This window comes from Balaenoptera musculus, chromosome 3 (genome assembly GCF_009873245.2).
Source record: "Balaenoptera musculus isolate JJ_BM4_2016_0621 chromosome 3, mBalMus1.pri.v3, whole genome shotgun sequence".
Taxonomy (NCBI): Eukaryota; Metazoa; Chordata; class Mammalia; order Artiodactyla; family Balaenopteridae; genus Balaenoptera; species Balaenoptera musculus.
In genome coordinates, this window is record NC_045787.1 from 90053087 (window position 1) to 90080339 (window position 27253).

Sequence of the window (27253 nt, forward strand, 5' to 3'; positions counted from 1 at the left end):
GAACTTCTTCTTAAATAAACTTTTGAGTATATACTAATAATGGTTCTGTGTTCAGAGCAAATTGTATAGTTTTCTGTCTATCTAAACATAACATGAAGGGCATACTCCTAGATAAAAAGATTCTGGTCCCTCACATTTCTAAAAACTGAACTTCACTGAACATAAAACACACATCCACATACTGATAAATGAGGATTAAATATGATTTGAAGGGACACTGATGTTTAAGGTCATTAACAATAAGCTTGCTTCTGACACTTGTTCTTTGTGAGTATTGTTCCTGCTTGGGTCCACTTATTGTCAGTAAAAAGATTCTTCTGAGGACTTAATTAAGCAATGAAAGACTAAGAAAGAAAATGGGGGGGGGTTGTTGTTTACGTTTGTCGGTTCCTGTGGTATTTACATTTTTTTCTGGGGAGATTTTTTCTCTTGTTACTTCCATTTGAACGTTGATCTCTGAAGGGTGGATTTTAATGCAAGGCTCAGGCATTAAAACACTATAATGATAATTTTACCAGTAAAAAGTAGAAGTGGTTATATATTCTTACTAAGAATTGAGAGATTACATTCACCAGAGAAGAAATAACAAATAGTTCTGTTAATGTTATAATTTTTTTATTTATAAACATAGAATAAAATAGATCAATGGCTTAGGCATAGCATAGATATTTTATCAAAAAAAATTTGGAGCAAAAAAAAAATCTACATTCTGAAAATTATAGCTCAATATTAGGAACCTGGAGATCTAAAAATAATGCCTGGGAAGGAGGTTCCTTTCTCATTAAATGTTTCTGTACATCATTATCGACAATGACATCAAAAGTTTATCAAATTCTAAATGGCCTTCTCTCTTTTGATTCCAGGGAATCACAATAAATTCTAGAGTAAATATCTAGGAATTTTCCAAGTACTATATACAAAATATCATGTTAATTGTTACATTCTAAATGACTTGTTTTTTCTGTAAATGTTGAATGATGTCAGTAATTCAGTTCAGCCATTAGCTGATTCTCTGGTATGTGTCAAAATCTTGGATACAGAGATTAAGAAGTTCATTAGTTTATAGAGCAGATAGATACATAAGCACATAGCTGTAAGATGACATATGTGCACCAATTGATGCATTTTGCAACTTCAAAGACATCAGGGGGGGTGAAACCTATTCAAAACATCTAAAATGAAACTGAGTCAGAAAAATCTTGCCAGAGGATGTTATGTCTGTGTTGGGTTTTGAAAGAAAAATTGCTGTTTAGTAGGCAGCCAGTATGAAAAAAAGGGAATACCAGGAATACTCCTTTTCTCCCACAAATTTTTATAGAACATAATAGACCAAAGATGCAAAGGCATGAACTGCTGGTCTTTGGATATTGCTAGAAAGTAAAGTACACTTGATGAGAACTGGGGTTTGAGCAAGAGGTATGGATCCTGTCCAGAGAGGCTTACATGAAAGAAGTTCCCATGTTTCTGTAGATGAGGAGACCCTGAGGGACTTTTGCTGCAGGACCATAATCCTTCATGGCAGCATGAAGTCCAAAAGCAGGGCAGCCAGTTAAGAGGTTATGAAAGTGTCCAGTCAATAGATGAAAAACATCTAAAAGGACATGGTTTGTGATTCTATGAATGAAATATGCTAACAACTAAGCCCAGGATTCCCCTTGGGTCTTCACTGCCAATATTTATGAATGTTACATATGTGAAGACTTAGAGATTATGAGAAATAAACTAGAGTGGGGAACATGCATAGAAGAGGACTTAGAGGATTGATAAGAAATTCTCATCAAACTTTCTCACCTTTATTAACATTACAATGTATTCTCTTCTCCTCACCTCTCTGCCCACTTGCTCTCTGAGGCTTTACTCCATTCTCTTCCATACAGTCACACAGTTCCTCTAATGAACTTTTTCTTCAATTCCTATTTCCTTCGCCTACATTTTTTTTTCCTTTTGTACTCTCTTTTGCCTCTCCTCTAGCTGAGAACAAATGATGAATAAAACAGCAGCAAAAAATAACAAACATTTTAAGAGACCAACCAAAGCCTCTAGCCCAGGATGACCATATTCCCTACACACAACATGCACTGTAGGTCCTGAGGAGAGCTACAGAAAGTAAACATGAGACACAGTCCCTGCCTGGAAAGATTTAACAAGAAAAAGAGGGTAAAAAATAACATCTAAGTTATCTTTCTTAGAAGGAAACACCTTGGGATTGAGATGAATGTCTTCACTATTGCAAAAGCCCATTGAAATGTCATGCACATGAGGTTACTGTGTAGATATGACCTGATTCTTACTTGATGTCCTTGCATTACAGTCTTTAGAAGTTCATTCACAGCTGTTCTGTCAGGCTTCAGTTGCTAAAGGAACGAGATTCACAGAATCCTTGACTTTGGAGCAGGAGAATTGGATAACCTAAAGTAAGGGTAGGAAAAATTTTTCTAGTTAACAGGGGCAGTATTAAAAAAAAAAAAAAAGCACAAAAAAGGAAACAAAGTGTAGTAATAGAGATCTACCCGCAGTTTCCTCATGAGGTCAGGAAAGGCACACATTGTTTCTGTTTCTATTAGATGACCTACAAAGATTTAATGTGAATAAAGAAAAAGAAAAAAGATGGGAATTCAAGCTATAAGGGAATATGGTTTTAAGTAAAGTAATAAATTTTAATTACATTTAAAAATGCTTATTCCAAGCAGGTGTGTATCGACCATGAGAGGAAGGATATTATCATATTATCATGATACCTTTTCTATTTTAAACAAACCTTACTCTGATTGGCAAGTTGGCCTATTTTCTGTTCCTGTGATACAGTATTGCACATCTATGTATTCTGTTCCTCTGACCCTGAATGCTCTGAAAAGCTAAAATTCAGAAAAAGCTGAGCAAAGAATTCTACCACCCACAATGGGCTCTCTAGGAGGACAGTCTCTTCTTTACGTCAATATAGTTTATGTGTGACAACCTCTACCTATGGGCTGCAAGGGAATGACTCTAAGCTAAAAAGATTCCTTTGACAATGATCCCCTTTTAGGAAAGAATTATCGTGTGGGAAATATCAAAGTATTGTGGCTTGAAGGTGAACAGTGATCCTTTCTTTGTATGTGTGCTTTTCTCCAAGGATGGTGGAGTAACTAAGGTTAGACTCTAGCTAACTATTTCTATGTTGTTTTTTCATTGATTATTTATTGGAGCATGGGGATGGGACCATGAAATTTATTTCCTTGCTCTTGGGTAACAGTTGTCTGCCCCAAAACTGAAGTACTCTCTGCCTTGAGGAAATGAAGTCCTATTTTGTATTATAAGGATGAATATGAATCTTCTACTTATGATGTCTTTGACCCATAAAAAGTGAATTTTTATTTTGGGAATGGTTAATTCAGAAGTAGTGTGGAAAAATGAATAATCCTCTGAAAGAGTCAGGTAAATATTTTTTTATTTCTGGGTCAGAAGAAGAGCTTTCAGGCAACATTATAATAATACTCTGTTAACTTCATTCCTTGAACATGGACTTTTTTTTTTTTTTTTTTTTTACTTTTGGCTGTGTTGGGTCTTCGTTTCTGTGCAAGGACTTTCTCTAGTTGTGGCAAGCGGGGGCCACTCTTCATCGCGGTGCGCGGACCTCTCACTATCGCGGCCTCTCTTGTTGCGGAGCACAGGCTCCAGACGCGCAGGCTCAGTAGTTGTGGCTCACGGGCCTAGTTGCTCCGCGGCATGTGGGATCTTCCCGGACCAGGGCTCGAACCCGTGTCCCCTGCATTGGCAGGCAGATTCTCAACCACTGCGCCACCAGGGAAGCCCTGAACATGGACTTTTTTTTTTTTTTTTTTTTAAACATCTTTATTGAAGTATAATTGCCTTACAATAGTGTGTTAGCTTCTGCTTTATAACAAAGTTAATCAGTTATACATATACAATATGTTCCCATATCTCTTCCCTCTTGCATCTCCCTCCCTCCCACCCTCCCCATCCCACCCCTCTAGGTGGTCACAAAGCACCGAGCTGATCTCCCTGTGCTATGCGGCTGCTTCCCACTAGCTATCTATTTTACATTTGGTAGTGTATATATGTCCATGACACTCTCTCACCCTGTCACATGGACTTTTGATTTTAGTATTATTAAATAATTCAAGAACAAGTTCTGCAAAAGTTTTACAAAGTATTTTGCCTGCCTCATAAATGAGAAATATACAATTCAATGAAGATGTCAAATTAACAAATAGGTAGAGGCCTAGGTCATAGCCTATAGGTTGCATGATTCATGGAAACAGAAGGTTAACTTGGTTTTCTTGTTTTAGTCACTGTCTTTGGTCCCATCTCAAGTGTGTAGCTCCTGAATAAGGAGTGCTCACAAAAAATCCAGCTTACTCACTTTGGCTAAGATTCAGAGTTTCTCAATGGAAACAACAGGAACACGAGTTTCCTTTGGGCAGGGCAGTTCTTTGTAGGTGTTTAGCATCACTGGCTATATTAACCTGTTCAGGCTGCTATAACAGAATACCACAGATTGGGTGGCTTAAAGAAAAAACATTTGTTTCCCACAGTTCCGGAAGTTAAAAGTCCCAGAACAGAATGCCAGCATGGTCAGATTCTTAGTGAGGGCTGTATCCTAGGTTTTAGACTGCAGTCTTCTTGCCGTGTCCTCACAAGGGAGAGAGAGCAAGCTCTGGTCTCTTCATCTTCTTATAAGGGCGCTAATCCCATCACGAGGTCTCCACCCTCAAAACTTCATCGAAATCTACTTACTTCAAAAGGCTTCACCTCCAAATACCATCACATTGGGAATTAGGGCTTCAGCATATGAATTCTGGGGGGACATAAACATTCAGTCCATACCACTAACCTCAATACAGTACACTGAATGCCAGTAGGAGGCCAATACATTGCGACTACAAAAAAGAAAAAATTCTTTCACACAGTTTCCAATGTATCTAAGTGCAACTGTCCCCTTAATGTGTCTATTCTCTCCCTCTCTGTCTCTTTGTCTCTGTCTTTCTCTCTCTCTCCCCCTCTCTCTTACTTTCAACCTCTCTCCCTTCCTCCTTCCTTCTCTCCCTTCCTATCTTTATTTTGTAAATTCCAGAGAATCATCACCATCCAAAGATCTAAAGAAATGGAAACACCATTGCAATATATGCAGTGTTGGACACACTAACAATTCTTACTAACTTTTTTGCCTAGTTTAAAGAAAAATTTCAGTAACCACCAGAGGTTTCAAAATGTTTTCTTGACCTAGGACAAGAATACCCTTTCTCATTCCAGTGTTCCACTTTATCTTTCTGCCTTTTGTAAATGTAATTTAAGGCCCCTCTGCAATATCCTCTTTATTTTTGGCTCATGAAAGTAGTGTGAAATAATTCTAATGCATTTTACATGCCATATATTTAATATTAATCTTCTGTGATTTCTGACCTCAGTGTTTCCTCCCAATTATTTATTTTGCTTGAAGTTTACAGAGCCTGCTCTGCTTATTTTTTTCAAGGAAATGTTTCCCTACATATCATCAATCCATAAAATTTTGCTGGAATGTCAGGGCTCTCCCTATTATGTTATAAACAGTTGGTGGATTAAATAGATAACTATCAATACTTATCTGTGCTCTGGACACTTAAAAATAGTCAAAACTCAGATTTTATTACTAGAATGTTCCACGTGTTTTAAAAGATATGTATAAGTTGCATGATTTTAGTGGCAAATGATGACCACCAAGAAAATGAATAGTATATATACATAACTTGGAATGTAGACAAGGAAGGTTCACATTTAACTGTCCCTTGTTTTCTTTATGTCACAGTATATGTTGAACCAAAAGTACAGTAGTCCCCCTTATCTGAGGTTTCGCCTTCCTTAGTTTCAGTTACCCGCAGTCAACCATGGTCCAATAATATTAAGTGGAAAATTCCAGGAATAAACAATTTATAAATTGCACGCCATTCTGAGTAGCGTGATGAAATCTTGCACCGTCTGGCTCCATCCCGCACCTGATATGAATCATCCCTTTGTCTAGCATATCCCACTAGTCATTTAGTTGCCATCTAGGTTATCAGATCGACTGTCACAGTATTGTGTGCTTGTGTTCAGGTAACCCGTATTTTACTTAGTGATGGCCCCCTTTAAAGCACAAGAGTAGTGTTACTGGCAATTCGGATATGCCAAACAGAGCCAAAAAGTGCCTCCTTTAAGTGAAAAGTTCAAAGTTCTTGGGTTAATAAGAAAGAAAAAAAAATCATGTGCTGAGGTTAGGAAGGTCTACTAAGATCTATGGTAAGAATGAATCTTCTATGCATGAAATTGTGAAGAAGGAAAAAGAAATCTGTGCTAGTTTTGCTGTAACCCCTCAAACTGCAGAAGTTATGGCCACAGTGCATGATAAATGCTTAAGATGGAAAAGGCATTAAATTTTTACAACAAGATATTTTGAGAGAGATAAAGTGATTAAAGAAACAGAATAGAGTTTCTACACACCAAAAAAAAAAAAAAAAGATATTTTGAGAGAGAGAGACACCGCATTCACATATCTTTTATTACAGAATATTGTTATAATTATCCTATTTTATTGTTAGGTATTGTTATTAATCTCTTACTTTGCCTAATTTGTACATTAAATTTTATCATAAATACGTATGTATAGAAAAAGCAGAGTATATATAGGGTTCAGTACTATTTACGGTTTCAGGCATCCGCTGAGAATATTGGAATGTATCCCCTGCAAATAAGAGGCGAGGGGTGCACGGTATAACTTTCAGCTCTAATTTTGATACAGCACACCTGCAAGTTGGAGATTATTACATTGGCATCTCTGTAGTGATCAATTTTCTTCAGACTTATTTTGTGTTATTTAAAAGACTTTCTTTGGATGTTTAGGATCCTTCTTGATTTTTAAGATAAAATCATACATCATATCACACCATTTCCCCCCTTAACCCTCCAGTGTCCCCCCATCACTGTCACCCTCTATGCATGGCCCTCAAAGTCCTGCCTGGAAAGGCCTTCTGCTGACCTCATGATCCTCTTTCCATGGGCCTTCATTCACGGCATTCCAATGACCTTCTGTTCCTCCAACATGAGAAGCTCCAGCCCAGGGAATTTTGAGCTCTTGTTTGAAACTATAATATAAATTACCTGGTGTCTTGAACCTCTTTCTACTATGTCCTACACTCAGAATTGTTCATGGTATATATTGGGCATTCCATAAATATTTGTTGGATGACTTGACTGACCAAAGATTGTTTATTGCTTCATTCATTTATTCATTCATGCATTTACTCACCACCTAACCAAACAACTAAAAATATTTATTGAGCATATATTTAGACCCTAACACTATACACTCAATAAGAGAGCACATGGCACGTGTGTGCCAAGAGTTTATATTTATGTTATTTAGTTTACCATTTGCTAACCGCAAAATACCCAGTGTATTCATTTTCTATTTCTGACTAACAAATTACCACAAATTTAGCAACTCAGAACGACTAATTATCTCTCAGATCTGTAGGTCTAAGTCCAGGGGGCTCTACTGGGTTCTCTGCTTAGTGTCTCACAAAGTGGAAACTAAGCTGTTATTTGTCCGAGTAATTATCTGGAAGTTCTAGGGAAGAATCTGCTTCCAAACTCGTTGAGCTTCCAAGCTCCTTCGCCAAATTCACATCCCTGTGGTTGTATGACCAACATCCCCGTTCCCTCACTGCTTGTCAGCCAGGGACTGCTTTCAGCTCCTAAAGACTGCCTCATTCCTTGGCACATGCCTCCCTCCAACTTCAAAGCTAAATTGTTTCAAATCCCTGACTTCCTTTTCTGCTGCCAGCCAGAGAAAACTCTCTGCTTTTCAAGGGTACATTTGATTTGATTAAACCTATCCGAATAACCTCCTTATTGTCATGTAAATTAATATAATCCTAGGAGTGCTGCCTCATCTATTCGTAGATTCCACCCACACTCAGAAGGGAGAGCATTTAATGTAAGAGCTAATTTCACATAGGGGTCATTCATAGAATTCTGCCTGTTACACCCAGACCAACCTACTCTTACTAATCAAGGTGTGATGCATTCGTTTTCTAACAGAATGTATTCGGTCTAATCAACTCGGAATGTGGATTCTATGGGAAAGTAAATTAGGAATCCAAAGTTCAACATTCAAGGATAAACTTGAATGTCATTGGTTTTCAGGCCTTTCAAAGACTCATTCACTGACAAGTATTTTGGTTTGTTTTTTAATGTGTAGCACTTAATTTGTGTTCTCATGCTCTTCTATTATTCTTTCCTGGTGTTTTTTTTTTTTTTCTTCATATGTTAGGAAATCAATTCTGCTACTTCAGAGTATTAACCACAGCAAGTATTTTCAGAGGTTTTCAAAACTATTTGCCATATCTTAGAAAACAAACTGAAACACAGATCAGTGATCAAAAAGAAGGATGGCATGTGGCTGAGGCTATGTGTGGCATCTTGGCACAAAAAAAAAAAAAATGCAATATACTTACATACATTTGTTTTTTTATGTTTCTCTCTAACTTATTTTTTTGCTTAACAATATGCCTTGGAAATTTTTTCCATTTATGTATTAGTTTTCTATTGCTGCATCACAAATTACCACAAACTTGAACACTTAAAATAACACTATATATTATCTTACAATATTGTAGGTCAAAAGTTAGGCATGGCATGACTAGATTCTCACAATTCCAAAATTAAGGCATCATCAGGGCTGCACTTCTCTCCGGAGGCTCTGGAGAAGAATCCGCTTCCAAGCTCATTCAGTTCCTTGGAGGAATTCAGTCCCTTGTAGTTGCCTTGATACTTGGCCTTCTCCATCTTCTCACCTGCAATGGCACATCAAATCCTTCTGATGCTTTGAATCTATTTCACTGACTCTTCTGCCTTCCTCTTCTGCTTTTAAAGGCTCATACAGTTACATTGGGCCCATCTGGATAATCCAGGATAATCTCTGTATTTTAAGGCAACAGTGATTCATAATCCTAACTACATATGCAAAGTCTCTTTGCCATGTTACATGGCATGTTCACAGTCCCAGAATTGGAGAATGGAGTCTTCTTTGGGACCATAATTCTGTCTACAATATTTTAATACATGTGGATCTTTTTCATTCTTTTAGTTGCTATGTGGTTTTTCATACTGTGAGCTCTGTAATTTATTTATCCAGTTCCTACATGGTTATTAAACTTTTTTCCAATTTTAAAAATTATACATAATATAGTAATAAATATCCTTGAGGCATATTATGCACAGGTGAAAATATTTCCTTAAGATACATTCCAAGAAGTGGCTTCTATTAGACAAATATTATATTCATTTTACATTCTTTTATGGATGTGGCTAAATTTCAAGGCTTTACCAATCTGCAATATTGCTAATAGTTTGAATCTTCCTCTTTAACAGCATGTGCATCTGACCAATCCTGATCATTATATTCTTTTTTCTATTCTTTGCTCTGTTTTTCAGTGATTTTTATGTGTTTTTATGTGTTTTTCTGTTGGTATGTAGGAGCTCTCTATATATTCCAATATTAATCTTGATCATATATGTATAATCTTTTTTTTTTAAAGAGGGAGCTTTTTTTTTTTTTTTCCTTTAAATTTTATTTTATTTATTTATTTATGGCTGTGTTGGGTCTTCGCTTCTGTGCGAGGGCTTTCTCCAGTTGCGGCAAGCGGGGGCCACTCTTCATCACGTTGCGCAGGCCCCTCACTATCATGGCCTCTCTTGTTGCGGAGCACAGGCTCCAGACGCGCAGGCTCAGTAATTGTGGCTCACGGGCCCAGTTGCTCCGCGGCATGTGGGATCTTCCCAGACCAGGGCTCGAACCCGTGTCCCCTGCATTGGCAGGCAGATTCTCAACCACTGCGCCACCAGGGAAGCCCATATATGTATAATCTTATATATATATTTATGTGTAATCCATATCATATAGACAGATGGATAGTAGAGTAAATATTTTCTCCTAGTTTTGCTTTATTTATGTTGTCTTGCATAATTTTATCATAGGGGATCAAATTTGTAAGGTTTTTTTTCATCAGTTCTAAGACTTTATATTTTTTATATCTTTCTTAGGAAGTCCTATCATGTTTTCTCTCCCTCTCTTTCTTTCTCTCTCTATATATATACTTAAAATCTCATGTAATTACTCTTTAAATACTTTTGAGGTCATTTTGTTTTGTTCTTGTCCTTTTCTTAGTTTAATAGCTCTTTAACCCACACTTACTATTTTTTTTATTTTTTTTATTTTTTTTTTATTTTTTTTTTATTTTTTATTTTTGGCTGTGTTGGGTCTTCGTTTCTGTGTGAGGGCTTTCTCCAGTTGCGGCGAGTGGGGGCCACTCTTCATCGCGGTGCGTGGGCCTCTCACTATCGCGGCCTCTCGTTGCGGAGCAGAGGCTCCAGACGCTCAGGCTCAGTAGTTGTGGCTCACGGGCCTAGTTGCTCTGCGGCATGTGGGATCTTCCCAGACCAGGGCTCGAACCCGTGCCCCCTGCATTGGCAGGCAGGTTCTCAACCACTGCTCCACCAGGGAAGCCCCCACACTTATATTGATACGTCTTTGTTAGTTTAATCCACATTTGTTTGTTTGATAGCTCTTTACATGGATGTATTATTATTGTTTGTTATTTTAGTGAACTTGTGTGTGCATTTATATTTTTAGTTCTCTGGTGATACCTTTTATAACTTTAAACAATATCCTTCAACCTCTATTTTATATCTTATTAAACTTAGGCACTATATATTTTCTCTCCATTGAGAAAAATAAGGAAATTAATATACATTCACTTCCTTCCATTGACCTCCACCTTCAAATTCTCTCTTGTCATATCTCTGTTTTATACTGGCAAGGTTTACATCATTTATAATCTGCATCTTACTTGTTTGGGTTCTACCTTTAAATGGACTTGATGCCCATTACCAGCCCTTTACCACAGTTTTTTCTCTTTATTTCTTAATTGGCTGGATTTATTCAAGTAGCTGAGGGGTTTTTGTTTATTTGTTTTGCTTTGGGTTTGTTTTTTCTGTTCCCAGAAGGGTATAGCAACAATATATTCCCCAAGTTCTTTCATGATTTTTATGGTCACTTTAAATTTGTAGGACCATTTTGTAACATTTGTGGGACACTTGGTCCTAACCTCAGCAGTCTATACCCATTCCTCTGTAGTGTCCTGGCACTGAAAGCTGTCTTACAGAAATCTGACACCAACTTGATATTTCCCCTCTTAGAGATGATCTGCTTTTTTCTGCTTAGAGGTCTATGAATCCTTTCTTTATCCTTAAAGTTCAATTACTTAAGCAGGTGCGTGTCAGTTTTCACAGCTCTTTTCCTATTCGGAAAGCAGCAATAGCATTTCCCCCATTTTACAATTGTGCACAAACAAGCTTTGAAAGGTTGTTCAAACAGTGGAACCAAAGCTGTTAAAACTCGCAGTCTAGGCTTGACCACATTGCCAGGCATCTGTGCAAGTCTTCCTTATTGGCCTTTGGGATTCTGGGTCTTTTAAGTTTCAATCTGTACAGAAGTCCATTAAGTTAAGCAGTCTTGCAGGCTTTTGATAATTTTCTGTGCTTTTCTCTTCCTGAGAGATATAAATTTAGAATTTTAACAAATCTACTTTCTTCCCTGCACTCTCATGGCATTTTCTACCACTGTAATACAGCACTGACCACACTGTATTATGGTTAGTTGTACATGGTCCTGTCTCCTGAAATAGGCAGGAATAATGACTTATTTACCTATGTCTGTCATCCTTTTCCTCTGCCCTTTACCACCTTTCCTCACACCCCATATATGCCTTTATATTCATGGCACAGACAGGTACAATACATATTCATTGACTTGAATCCAATTATTTACAAAAACTTGTTTAGGATACCAGCATTTTGAGTGCTGGAAATATTTTAGAACTGGCCTTATATCCTTCATTTTTACTTTTTATTTTTTTCTTATTGATTAATTTATTGATTCATAGATATTTATTTGCCCACAAAACTCTTATGAAAAGCAACTTTGCCAGTAGCACTTATTGTAAAACAAAAATAACTTCAAGATCATCTGATTTTTAAAAGATAATAGGACTTCGAACACATTTAATAATTCAAGACACTTAAATCACATTACTTTCAAAAATGATAGTGCTAACCCAACTCTGCAGAAGAGCAGATTTCATGGAATATAATGTCTTTTAAAATCTCAATAAATATACATAGCATATTTCTCTGTGTTTTGGAAAAGATATCTAATTTTGTAGAACCTCACATGATGATAGATATAGAGGAAAATCCATGTTGAAAAACTTAATTTCTCACACATACACTTTGCATTCTACTCTTGGATTCTACTTCTCTAAATTTAACCTTAAAACACTTAGATTTCTATGAATAATATGTTGAATGTGCCATAGGTTCTGACTATCTGTGTGATTTATTCTTTGAAATGTTCCCTTGAATGTTGGAACCTATCTAGAACCCCAGTATCTAACTTTTAAATTACCATCCTCACTTTTGCCTGTGAAATTATTGTTACAGAAGCTTAGCCACACTCAAGTCTTAATAGCTCTGGATCCTGCAGAATTCCAGAAATGCCATCTTATTGTAAGCAGAATTTCACTGAGGAAGAGCCTTGTTAACACTGATTCACATCGATCATACCTTCTATTTATATATAATGGGCCATTTAGTGAAGGAACTAAATGCTTATGCTCTACTCTGCTAGAAAACTGAAAGAAGAAAGAATCTTGAGAGGAATATACAGTTAAACACATGTGACTAAGACCTAATAATAACTATCTCAATAGTAATAGTGCTAGCTGTCACTACCATGTGTTATCAAGCACTTATTGTGGACCAAGCTTTTGCTAAAAGCTTTATGTAAATTATTTCACTTAATCTTCAAAGGCTATCAGTCTCTTTACATTAATTTCACAGATAAGGAAACTGAGATTCAGAAAGGTTAGGTAACTTTTTTAAGATCACATAGCTGGTTTGTGGCAGAATCAAGATTAGAACACAAAATAAAACTTGACTTCAGAGTTTATGCTCTTAATCCCTCTGCCATCTGCCTTCTTCTACCATATTACGTTATAGACGATGTTGGACCCAAAGCCAGAGACACAGATGAGCAGACAGAGAGGCCTAAGCATGGAAGGAGTTCAAGGGCTAACACTGAAATGTGACAAGTGAGATACGTCTATTTTAAAGATCACATAGCAGGGAAAAAGTCACACCTTTTTAAAAGACACAGGTGCATTGCAGCAGGTGTGCCTGTTTATGTTTGCCTTTGCTTTCTTACTCTTGGATTCAGTTCTTGAAAACTGCTTATTTGAGATAATGAGAGAGAATCACTTTACATGTTATAATTTAAAAATTAAGTCTGTCTCAAATAAATTAGGAATATGTGCAAATGCATATTTCATTCTTTTTTGGACAAGAGTAGGTGGGAATAATGATAGCTCCACAGATGTAACTCTTCCACGTGCAATCAGCTCTGTCAGTTTGTCTATATCCAGAATGATGGTAGTGTCAAAAGTTGAACATCCCTTGATGTGAGTCAATAGTAAGAAATTGGGGAGGAGACTTAAATTCTTCATAGCCAAATTCAATGTCTATTTAATTATTGTATTTCTTCACAAGTAGTTGCCCTTTTACACAAGTTTTAGAGGGTCATAAATATTAGTGCAGCACTCATGGGCTGATTATTCAGACTGGTCTTACCAGGCATGCTGATGATGAGGCTGACTCTCAAATAGCAGCTCCCTATGTTTTCAGAATGAAAGCATCTACCTGCTCCTCCTTTGACATTTTGTAGAATCAATCCTTGTTTTCCTCAAAGTTAAGTCAAACAATAGATAGACTAAGAGAGCTCAGCTTGGCTGAATTCAGAACTTTCTTCATTCATTCATCCAACTTTTCTTAAATATCGGGAATGATGGGTAGGCTAAAAGTAATTAGCATGGTTTGTTATGACAATATAACCAACACAGTACAAATACGCTTCTTTTTGCATTGTAGAGTTTATTAAATAACTTATTATATTTGCATATGATTAAAATCTTATTCTCCATGAGTACCAGGAACCATGTTTATATTCACATGGGATTTTCATGGAATGGAAATTGAGATGCATTGATTTGATTTTGGTTTTGAGATGCAGTGTATTTATATACCCTGAGAAAACCATAATTCAAAAACAGTCATGTACCACAATGTTCATTGCAGCTCTATTTACAATAGCCAGGATATGGAAGCAACCCTAAGTGTCCATCGACAGATGAATGGGTAAAGAAGATGTGGCACATATATACAATGGAATATTACTCAGCCATAAAAAGAAACGAAATTGAGTTATTTGTAGTGAGGTGGATGGACCTAGAGTCTGTCATACAGAGTGAAGTAAGTCAGAAAGAGAAAAACAAATACCATATGCTAACACATATATATGGAATCTGAAAAAAAAGTTCTGGATATGCATTGATTTGATTTTGGTTTTGATATTAGATTTCTACCTTAATATCACTTCAGGAATTTTAACACTGAGCCTCATCATGTGAATTCTAAAGAAATGTCATTTAACAATGAAAAACATTAAATAAATACAATGTCATTTAACCTGAATTGACAATACCAGCAATTTAAAGAATGTGGTGTTTAATGGAATGATAAAACTTTTTGTATTTGTAAACCCTGAATTACTGAAATTACCAAAAAATATCTTATATTCATATATGAAGTACTTGAAAATCCATAACAAATTACTTTTATGTATTCTAATTTAGAGTAAAAAGAATAAAAGAAATAAGAATTAGAGCAGAAATCAATGAAATTGAAAACAGAAAATCAGTAGAAAAAAAAAATCAATGAAACCAAAAACTGGTTCTTTGAAAAGAGTAATAAAATCAATAGCCTCTAGCCAGGATAACTAAAAAAAAAATAATAAGAGACTGGGGACACAAATTACTAATATCAGAAATGAAAGTGGGGACATCACTACAGAGCCATCAACATTAAAAGGATATTAAAAAATACTGTGCCAGCAAAGTTGATAACCTAGATGAAAAGGACCAATTCCTTGAAAGACACAATTTGCCAAAACTCAAGCAAGAAGAAGTAAACAATCTGAATGGGCCCATATCTATTAAAGAAATTGGATAAATAATTAGTAATCTTCCAAAAGAGAAAGCACCAGGCCCATTTGGGCTCACTGGTAAATTCCACCTAACATTTAAGGAAGAAATTTTTACCAATTCTCTACAATATCTTTCAGAGGATAGACTCAAAGGAAATACTTCCTAACTCATTCTATGAGGCCCATATTACCCTAACACCAAAACCAGACAAAGACACTACAAGAAAAGAAAACTGCAGACCAATGCCTCTTATGAATGTAGATGCAAAAATCCTCAACAAAATATTAGCAAATTAAATCTAACAATGTATAAAAAGAATTATACACCAAGAAAAAGTGGGATTTATTCCAGGTATGCAAGGCTGATTCAACATTTGAAAATCAATTAATGTACTCCATTACATCAACAGGCTAAATCATATTAACAGGTGCAGAAAAATAATTTGACAAAATCCAATACCCATTCATGATAAAAACTCCCAGGAAACTAGGAATAGAAGGGAAGTTCTTCAACTTGATAAAGAATATCTACAGAAAACTCACAGATAACATCATACTTAATGGTGAGAAACTCAAAGCTTTCCCTCTAAGATTAGGGACAAGTCAAAGATGTCCCATCTCAGCACTCCTTTTCAGCATTGTACTGAAAGTTCTAGCTAATGCAATAAGACAAGAAGTGGAAATAAAACATATGTAGGTTGGAAAGCAAGGAAAAAAACCATCTCTGTTCATAGATGACATGATTGTCTATTTAGAAAATCTAAAAGAATCAACAAACTTGAAATAACTTTTTAAAAAGATTTTATTTTCTAGAGCAGGTTTAGGTTCACAGCAAAACTGAGGTGAAAGTACAGAGTTCCCATATGCTCCCTACCCCCACAGATGCACAGCCTCCCCGTTATCAACATCCCCCACCAGAATCGTACATTTGTTACAACTGACGAACCTAAATTGACACATCATAATCGCTCAAAGTCCATAGTTTACATTGCAGTTCACTCTCAGTGTTGTACATTCTATGGATTTGGGCAAATGTATAATGGCACATATCCATTATTACAGCACCATACAGAGGATCTTCACTGCCCTAAACCCTCTGTGCTCCACCTGTTAGTCCCTTTGTACCCATGGATTGAATCTAAGGAAAATAGTATAGGTAAAATGATATTTCCACCAATACTAAATAGACCATTCTTAGAAATATGTACTTAATAGACTTTTATGACATACACATATATAAGTAGAAAAATGAATTTCCAACCTGTTGCAAGCACCCATGTTTCCCCACTCTGACTTTGTACACCAGGAGACTTGTACCAAAATCAGAAACAAGAATTAGAGTCTGACTGTTCTTCCTGACCTCTTCACCTATCAACTACTCTAAACTGACACCACAGGTTTCCCTATCCAGTGACATTCATAATTATCCTCTCTGTAAAAGCATCCTACTCTCTTTCCCCATGACATTGCCACTCCAGCAAGCATTTTCCAGCAAAGCTTTGCTTTATCCAGACACTTCAGGCCACACCCATAATCTAAATAATGGTGCCCACGTAGGAACCTTACTGCAGGGACAGCAGCGGGCCCAGTCCTCTTCAGGCTCACTACTGGTGTCCAGTGCGGCTCTTTCATTTACAAATGGAGGCCTTTTGGCTTGGTCACTCTTCGCTAATGAGTTATTATGGCTGGACAACTCAGTTCCATTTTATTACAATGCCCCGTACAATTTATGAATGTTTTAGACATGAAGGAAACTGAAGAGAAAACTAACAGGTGAATTTTCAAGTGTCTTTCCCCAAACTCCCCTGAGGCTTATGTTGTATTGAATATTCAGATCAACTTCAAAGGATGTGAAGAAATTAATTCAGCCATAACTATCAACTTAATGCTACTACAGAAGAAAAAAAAATAATGTAATTATTCAAAATGTCATTTTGTAGATGAAACCCTTTTGCCTGATTTTTTTTTTTTTTTTTTTTTTGGCTGCGTTGCGTTGGGTCTTCGTTGCTGCTCGTGGGCTTTCTTTAGTGGCATGGAGCGGGGGCTACTCTTCGTTGCAGTGCGCAGGCTTCTCATTGCGGTGGCTTCACTTGTTGGGGAGCACGGCCTCTAGGTGCGCGGGCTTCAGTAGTTGTGGCTCGTGGGCTCTAGAGCGCAGGCTCAGTAGTTGTGGCGCACGGGCTTCGTTGCTCCGCAGCATGTGGGATCTTCCCAGACCAGGGCTCAAACCCGTGTCCCCTGCATTGGCAGGAGGATTCTTAACCACTGTGCCACCAGGGAAGCCCCTTTTTGCATGCTCTTACAGTTAAAATATTATTATTGGATTTTGGCTTTTCTCAAAGTGATGCTGCAAATCTCATCTATCTAACTGATACTCAGTGAGCACCTATGAGGTGACTTAAGTATTATTATCCAGTAAGTATGGTATATGTTTCACAAACACATAAATGCTGAGCCTTACTTCAGCTAAATGTATCGAAGCAATGTTGCTGTGGAATCACTGCAGTGTAAGCACAAGAGTTTAAACTTCTGACATTAATAATGGCAAATGAATAAAAGGTGCAGATTACCATCATTCTTGAATATGTAACTACAAGTTAGTGACTAAAAAGTAGAATAACATACATGTCTATAGGAAAATTTATTTATTGATCATTCAAAAGTGTTTATTGAGTGCATGTTTAGTGAAGGCATTGTAGAGGAAACTCAGTATCTGAGGAACCAGGTAAAAATTTCCTTGTCTTCATGGAGTTTTCAGTCTAGTGAGGGAGACATCCTTAACATAAAGCTTGCAAAGAAACAGATATGCTATAAAGAAAAATAGGAAGCATCAATGAGAGTATATATGAGTGTGTACATAAGAGAACATGTTAATTTGGAAGGGCAGGTACAGCCTCCCTGAAGATTGACATTATAGTTGAGTCCTGAGGATGAGGAGGGCTGGCCTAGTCTGGTGATATTTCTATGATGAAAGAGGGAATAGCAGGAGAGAGGTGGGAAAAAAGGCAGTACTGATGGGGCAATGCCTCTGAGTAGGGAGGGGCCATGGGATAGGATCCAAAGCTGCATCCAGGGATAGTTCTTGAAGAACCACCAAAGATCCAGGAGAATGGAGCACAAGCAAAACAACAGGCTTTGAAATGCAGCTCTTTATCAATGACAGATACTGTATATCACAGAAATTCTTTGTTTTACAATTGGGAAAAACATAGTAAGAATGTTTCAAATCCTAATTGCCACAAACTTTCTTCCTTTTCTAACTTCTAAACATTCTTACCATAAACTATGAACACATATATAGCAATTTCAGTCCTTGTTTTACTTAGACCTGTTTCAAAGGTGAAGAAGACTAATATATAACACATCCTATCTCTCTGTACTTTATATTGCATCTTCTTGGGAAGAGAAGTTGTGGCAAATTAAATGGAAAATGCATACAAAATAAAGCTATTAAAGTGGAAAAAAGAATTTTTAAAAAAGCAGGGAGAGGGAGAAGTAAATAATCCAAATTAGGCTAGTTATTGTAATTGAAACCTCTTTTTCACTGAGTTTTTTGGCAGCCAAGACAGAAGAAGAAAATGTGATGAAATAAAAAGCAAGTATTTTCTGATCAAAGTATCCTTTGATACTTCAGAAAAGAGTAAGTTTTCCAAATCTCAAAGGATTTCTAAATGTAATTTATTTTGTAAGAGACGTGAAACAACAATGGTAGAGTCCTAATAACTACTGTTTATAAAGTAGAATATCTACTACATGCTAAGGGCTTCCATGCCCCATCTCCGATTCTCACTACAGCCTGCAAAGTGGACCTTGCAGATGAGAAAACTGAGATTTAGAGGGTGGGCAAATTGTTTAAGGTTGCACAGGTAATAAATGGTATACTTGGGGTAAATTGCCCCAAAGCAGCTCTCATAATGTTTTTCCTTAATAACCATTTCAAAAACAATACCACAAAACCTTATTATGCTTTATTTCTTATATTAACCCTTGATCAAAACCAAGAGCATAATATTGAAACAGAACTCGGCAAAGATATGCCTTTGGCACCAAAACGTTAAATTTATTATTATAAAATCCTTAAAAAGTATTTTTTTCCTATCTTGATTAGTCTCCAGATAGAATTATACTTGTCATTTAATGCTTTTTTTTCCTAAAAAGGAGAATGCACTTTGCAAAATTTGAGCCAGTAAATTAGTTGTGCTTCTCTGCCTCTGACGCTTGCTTTTCCTCCTCCTTCTCCTTCTTCTTTTTATTCCACAAAGTTTTAATTAAATTCATACACACCTGGTTGTTTGCTCTTCCAATTTCTTTATTAAAGGTTACCATTAGTCAAGATAACCTTTAGTGATTAGCTGCTACAATTGTTGTCAGATTTATTATTTCTCCCTATTAAATTGTTGGATTCATATAGATTTTATAGATCTTTTCCCAAACTGTTGTTTAGGTTTTCAACCTGTTTCCTTGCTTGTCCTCAAATTACTTTAATTATGATTACTTTTAACACTTGGTTTATTCTAGAATATCCAATAATCTCATTTCTTAGTTTTTCTAATCCTTTTGTCTACTTATGTTGAATCCCCATGATTTAAATAATCTGTAGCTAAAATGACAATACTTTGATAAGGTCTATTTCTCTGTGATTAGATATTCCTTAATCAGTTCTATATCATTTATATGATATAAAATGTCTTTACACATTTTCCTATGAGTACACAATTTTGAGGAGCATTTTTCCCCTTCATATCGTTTTCTTCTTCACTTCTCCATGGGCAGTGATCTCGATGTGTCAAAATAAGATTAGCATTTGATGAGATTAGAAGTATGTATTTTATTTAAAACCTATTTTGAAAATAAGGGGAAGTGTGCCTATTATTCAGCTCTTAAAAACTACTCTTTTTATGTCTTCATATTCTGTAAGACAAGTTTTCAAAGTATATTCTAGGGATTCCTGGAGGGTCCCTGAGACCCCTTTCAGGGTCTGTGAGGTCAAAACTATTTCATCATAATATGAAAGCATTTCTCCTTACTTATCAAAGTACCGTGGAATTTTCCAGAGTCTACATGATATGTGATTTTACAATAGAGAATGCAGCAGATATGAGAATCCAGCTGTTTTCCATTAAACCAGACATTAAAGAAATTTGTGAAACTTTAAAACAATGGCATAGTACTCTCTAATTTTTTGTCTTAGAAAATAGTTATTTATGTTTTAAAATGTATATGTTAACGTCATGAGTTTATTATTTTATTTTTAAATAAATTAATAAGTGATTTTTAAATTTCTCAGTTTTAACTACTTAAACAGTAACTAAATGTTAGGCATAACTCACATAACAAGAGCTCTTTGAGGTTCTTAATATATTTTTTTTAACTTTCTAGAAGTCCTGAGACCAAAAAGTTTGAGAACTGGTGCTCTGGAAGTGTTGCTGCTTCTAATGATTGTATCTCCTTGGGGAAGACAAAAGATCATATACTCCATGTTTTCCTTCTTCCTGGCTTCCTGACTTGAGATAATGTAAAAGTCAAAAATACTAACTATTGATGAAAGGCAATCAGTGGGTCTAAGCAAAAGTAAAATTGCCATTTTGTCAATAAAATACACTTAAATGCCTCCTCCCATATGTGTACATGACTATATTATGACTTTTAATAATCTATTATTTTCTCTAAAACTTTTCTTCTGTTATCTGGTCTAGTTCTCCTTTATGGAGTGCCAAATGGTGTTTTGTTTTTGCTTGTTTTGTCTTGCTTTTTTAAAATTTGGACTTAGAACACATGACCACCATTTCTGTTTAAGAAAGCCAGAACAACATTTAATGAGAATCTTTACATAATTAGTACTTGCTAAAACAACACTTGTCAGTTCATCTCATTTGTTGTTGTTATTATGTTGCTATTTTCAGTGTCATTTTCTTCCCAAAGCAGTGGAGCTTCTAAATTGGGTTAGATTAGGGAGGAAAATCAATATTTTCTATTGATCCCAAACTATGCAATTCTTAGGTATGCTCCAAAGCTATTATATGAGATACAGCTTTGCCTTTCAAACGCTGCATATACGAGATATAGTATCTTCCTCCTTAGCGATATGGTGGTTTTTTCCAGGATATCGTTCGAGGCTGAGTGTGGTCCTCTATCATTCTCTCATATCTCCTCCCAGTCTCTTATTACCTTCCCTCTCTTCCATTATTCTCCCCTCTTCTCCTTCATTTTTATTTTCCTCTCATCCCCACCCTACAAAATCAAGAAATAAGTATTTCTTGAGCACCTGCTTGGGAATCACGTCATGGGCAAAGGTATGGACTCTGCTGCCAGATGCCCAGGTCTGAATCTTGACAGCACAATCTCTAGTTGTGACATTGTACAGATCTCTTAGCCTCTTTATGCCTCAATTTTCTCACTTCCAGAACAAGAATTATATGATTTACATCACAGAGCTGCTGCTAAGATGAAATAAACTAAGAGATCTAAGGTGTTTATAATAGTGCTTGGAATATAGTAAGTGCTTAGGACATGAATGGTATTATTATCTACCTGATAATGATCTAGTATAAAGAGTGAGCTAGACCTGGTAAGACACGAACAAAAGCAACTTTATGTTTTTCTCACTGTTGTCCTGACACATTAACCCTGTGAATCCATTCTTCTCAATGAATAAAATTTCAGGCCATGCCCATAGTTTTTCTAGTCCCTCTTGGGTAAGGAAAAGACCAAAATTTTATTTTTTACTTTTTTTATTGAAGTATAGTTGATTTGCAATGTTGTGTTTCTGCTGTCCAGCAAAGTGATTCAGTTATACATATATATACATTCTTTTTTATATTCTTTTCCATTATTGTTTATCTCAGGATATTGAATATAGTTCCCTGTGCTATACAGTAGGACCTTGTTGTTTATCCATTCTATATGTAATAGTTTGCATTTGCTAACCCCAAACTCCCAGTCCATCCCTCCCCGGCCCCTGCCTTGGCAACTACAAGTCTGTTCTCTATGTCTGTGAGTCTGTTCCTGTTTCATAGATAAGTTCACTTGTGTCATATTTTAGATTCCACATATAAGTGACATCATATGGTATTTGTCTTTTTCTTTCTGACTGACTTCACTTAGTATGATAATCTCTAGTTGCATCCATGTTGCTGCAAATGGCATTATTTCGTTCTTTTTATGGCTGAGTAGTATTCCATTGTATATATGTACCGCATCTTCTTTATCCATTCCTCTGTCGATGGACCTTTAGGTTGTTTCCATGCCTTGACTATTGTGAATAGTGCTGCTATGAACATAGGGGTACATGTATCTTTTTGAATTATAGTTTTGTCCAGATATATGCCCAGGAATAGATTGCGGATCATATGGTAATTCTATTTCTAGTTTTTTGAGGAACCTTCATACTGTTTTCCATAGTGGCTGTACCAATTTAACATTCCCACCAACAGTGTAGGAGGGTTCCCTTCTCTCCACACTCTCTCCAGCATTTGTTATTTGTAGACTTTTTAATGATGGCCATTCTGACTGGTGTGAGGTGGTACCTCATTGTAGTTTTGATTTGCATTTCTCTAATAATTAGCAATGTTGAGCATCTTTTCATGAAAAGACCAAAATTTAAGACTCACCCAGTTTTAAACTTCTTCCCTTCCCCACCTTGGGATCTGTAATTTATAAACATAGGGGGTAGGAATTCTTGTTAGTTTCTTCTTTTTTTTCTTGCTCTTTTTCAACCAGCTAGATGCTGATTGTGGTCCTTCCAGGGTGGGGATGTGAAGGCGATGATGAAGAGTGGGTTAGGAGATGGAGGGTTAAGACTTGGCCTTACCAGACTGGCACAGTTCTGGGCTGGCACCAGTGATCTCTGGGTGTGGCAGGTTACAAATGCCTGTTGTTCTTTCCCTATGGGACACCATTGGTAGCTCTACAGAGACTCACTGCAGGACAGTTCTCTCACTCCAGGTGATCTGAGTAGCCCTACTGTCACCTCCCTCATGTTCTGCTTTCTGTGATGCTGAGATGAGGTGGCATCATCCCAGCAGGAAACACTCCAGCAAAGGGACCTTTTCTGGGAGACTAGTGTCTGATTCTCTTCTGCGCAGTCCACACTGGGCCCATAAGAAATGTGCTTCTTTGTCCAGCTTTTATTTGAGGGTAGCTGACTCTCACTGAGACCCTCTCTCCTCAATCACCTGCTCCAACCATTTTCCAGTTTTTCATGAGGGAGCCAGGTATCAGTCCCTGTTTCCCCAGATCACTAAGTGACACATGTCAAGTGACCTTGAAGCTGTTTATCCCCTCTTACTTGGCTTGAGTAGAAAGAAAGAAGGACTTCCTCCCTTCCCCTATGAGATTGGAAAGGAGAAAAACTACAGCACCCTGGCAACTTTTTCTCTTAACCCAACAGAAAGCTAGGCAAAGGATTTGAATGGGCAATTTATGAAAAGGAAAACCAATAAAGGTATGAAAAGAAGTTAGACTATACGAGTAAACAGAGAAAGACAAATTAAACAAAACTTAAGGTATAATTTTTATACTCCAGCTCAGCAAAAGTTAAAAATATAAATTTGGTGAAGATATTAGGAAAACATATACACTTACAATGTTTATGTGAGTAAATACTGATCGAGTCTTTTAGGAAAGTGATTTTGCAGTATATATTAAAATTAAAAGTCTATATACCTTTTGACCCCACCAGACCTGCTTCCAGGTATCTGTCCTAGAGAAACACCAGCAAAAATACTCAAATATCCAAGTACTGAAGGTTTATTAATGCATTATTTGTAATTTTTAAAAACTTGAATGTCCATCAAAATGGGAATAGCAAAATAAAAAGTGATGGACATCAAACAAAAAATGGATGCAAGGATTAAATAAAATAAGCTGTGGTGACGTGGGAAAGATTTCAAAGACATGTTAAGTGAAAAAAAGAGCAGTGTAAAAACTTTTATTAATGATACATTGATGTAAGAAAATGGAAAAATCAGGGATATTTCTTTGTGTACATATACTCATATTTGTAAATGCATAGAAAAAAGTTCACACCATTTCAAACTGATGAATGATTGCTTTTGGAGAGGACCTGAGGCTTCCCCTGGAAGAGAAGCAGGGTCAGGTAGAACTTTTACATTCACAATGAGAGTATGTTACATGTTTAATTACACATGATTTACAAAATAATTTAAAATGTAATAAAATGAATGGAGTTGTTAGAGGTAATTTTTAAGATAATCTTAAGTATAATACTCTATATTGATAGCTGGATATACTAATCCTCAGAAGAGTCTATGAGAGCATTCATTGTCATTAAACAATGTTTTTCATATGAAGGGTAGTTCTCTATAATAATTACTCACATCTAAATGTCTGTTCGAACGATAATTATGAAGTCTTTGCTATGGTTGTGAACTCCTAAGATGACACATACAATTATGCTTTTCAGATAATAAATCAGACAAATTTCAACACAGAGCACCTTGACTTTATTATAATAATAATTAGCCAATTTGAGCTGATATGGTAATATGCATATGAGAACTGCAACCAATATTCTCTGAGAAGTAAATATTTTATTTCTGGCAATTGGTTCTATACAATTTAAATCGCATTTCACTTTTAGGAAAATATGTATAAGCTATTCTCAAATGACATATAGTTTAAAACATATTTTCCCTTATGGTGTTTATTTTTAAATCACAGTATGTGTGTTGTTGAATCACATAACTTAGTAAAAATTATTATAATTCTGGAAAGATTAAATGTTGGAACCATAAATATAATTATATGAATGTTACTTAATTATTTTCCCTGTTTAGTACCTACATGAAAATGGGATTGTCCATCGTGATCTCAAACCAGAGAATCTTCTCTATGCAACTCCAGCCCCAGATGCACCACTCAAAATTGGTATGTTTCCTGATGTCTTATGATCCCTTTTCCCAAAGCAGAAGAAATTTATTCCACGGAATTTGTAAATATTGCTCTGTCCAGTTTTGCCTCCATTCAATTTCCTCAAATATTGGTGTCTGTAAAGGAATAATGCATTGTTTTGGAAATCTGTGCTCTTTCCTGGAATATTTACCTGAATTAGTGCTTGGAAGGTGGTGCTTCATTGCTGGACACACAAAGGAAACACAGCTCTTGGAAATGACAGGGACTTCAGGAGGTGACCTCGTATTTTGTAGATAAGTTTATATAGTAGAAAATCACAGATTATATGACACTTCTTATTGCACAAGTTAGTTGGAGCTTAATTTTAGATAATGAAGAACTTTGACACAAAGTGCTTAGTACATATCAGTGAATTTGGGCCCTGAATCATTTGTTTATATGAACAGAGATAAACTGAGATCTGTATTTCCCAAAGTACACTCCATGGAACACTGGTCCTCAGTTGAGTGAACCATTCCCCCCTCCCTTTGGCGGGGGGAATGGTTTGTGGTGGTGCTAAGTTTGGTCAAGTAAGTTAGGAAATGCCAACTTACAGTTAAACAAGATTTTTATTTCTGCAGGACTTTTGAGAAAGTTAAAAATACTAATGTGTAGACTGACATCTAAATTAGTGTCTGTGAGGCTTTTTCCAAACCTTATTTGACTCTGGAAACCTTGGTTTGGTTCTTTTCCCCCAATAAGCACTTTGAAGAACTACAAAGACGATTTGGGAAGTTCTGATCTACCCAAAGAGATCATTAAATCATCATTTTAGAAAAACGTATATTAAATTTTACTTTCCATGTCCCTTACAGAGCAAATCTTTGTTTGCAAAAATAATTATAAAATTTATTTTAGATGAAATCTCCTTAGTAGAATCTGTACTAAATCCTCTAAAGGGCATTGCTCTTTTGGCGCTGTCCGTTATAATGCTAATCTGATGAGTTCACTGCATTTATAAATGTTAACACTTTTGAAAATGAAGTTGTACATATCATGGAAGAGCTCAGACAACATAATGTGCTTTATGAATGCAAGAACCTAAAGAAAAAATGCTGAAGTCGTGCTGGGCAGCCAGCTTGTTCTCATAATCACTCCTGAAAGGCAGGGGGCAGCAGGGAGGCTTCCATTTCCTTTAACATCACTTTCAAAGATTTTATCCTTCAAGAAATTTCTTTAAATGGATGGATAGATACTAATTTAGACAGGAGAGCTTTTCTTTCTGAAGGACTTCCTGCTGCTTTTTCTGATAAGGATCAGCACCTCCATGGAAATGTGGGTTTATCTTTGAAGTCTAAAACGGCATCAATTCTGTACCTGCCTCTCTTGAAGAATGGCCTTGAACTGTTTCCTTATGTTTCCTGGGTGAGAAGGATGTAGCCCAGCAAATAGACCATAATGGTAGCAACTTTTGTTAATGTTTTATCTAGGTACCATTCTGAGAAATAAATAAGAATTTTTGCACAAAGTTATATGTTCCTCATACAAGAGTAAATTCTTATCCGTCAAATATACTAGAGAACAAAATTATTTATTTTGAAGCAGAATAAACCTTTGATATTTCTGTTCATTTTACTGACATTTACGAAAGTCTAATTTTTTATTTTGATTTCTTCCAGTGGATTAAAAGTTCTGAATTATATCAGTAATTCTATACTGTCCTTTAGAGTTAGTTTCAAATCTCAGAATTAATATTAGACAAACTATATCTGTCACAACTAATATTTCAAGAAGAAATAGCTTATTTACTAAAAGCTAGTAATTATAGAGAAGAGCATAACATGTATTTGGGAGTCATGGGGTATTTTTTTCCAATTTAAAGCAAGGCCTGAATTATTATTTAGTTTTTTTAGTTTACTCTCCCAGGTGACTGGCCCCTATCTATATCCACCCCAACGTCAAATACAAACAAATAAATAAGTTTTACTTTGAATAACAAAAAAGTAATCTGTCATCATATAAAAGCTGAGAAAAGACTCGCTTCATTAAATTTTTTTCCTGTCTCAGCTGACTTTGGGCTCTCTAAAATCGTGGAACATCAAGTGCTCATGAAGACAGTATGTGGAACCCCAGGGTACTGCGGTATGTTCTTTAATACTGATATTTTACTTTTATTGTATTCAGTGATCTGATTTTTTTTAACTCCTAATATCTCTATTTGAAACACAATTTGATGTAAGTCTCCATGAGGAAGGCATATATAAATGACACTCAGACCACCTGTTGTTC

The 27253-nt window shown here is 36.1% G+C and overlaps 1 protein-coding gene across 5 annotated transcripts in view; it reads left to right on the forward strand.

Moving 5' to 3' along the window:
• Positions 1-27253, forward strand: part of CAMK4 (calcium/calmodulin dependent protein kinase IV) — a 244059-nt gene that overhangs the window by 164724 nt on the left and 52082 nt on the right. For all 5 annotated transcript variants that reach the window (XM_036846831.1, XM_036846832.1, XM_036846830.1 and 2 more), the window contains 2 exons: positions 24910-25000; positions 27032-27106. In XM_036846831.1, the coding sequence (XP_036702726.1) occupies positions 24910-25000; positions 27032-27106 (166 nt within the window). The remainder of the gene's footprint in view (positions 1-24909; positions 25001-27031; positions 27107-27253) is intronic.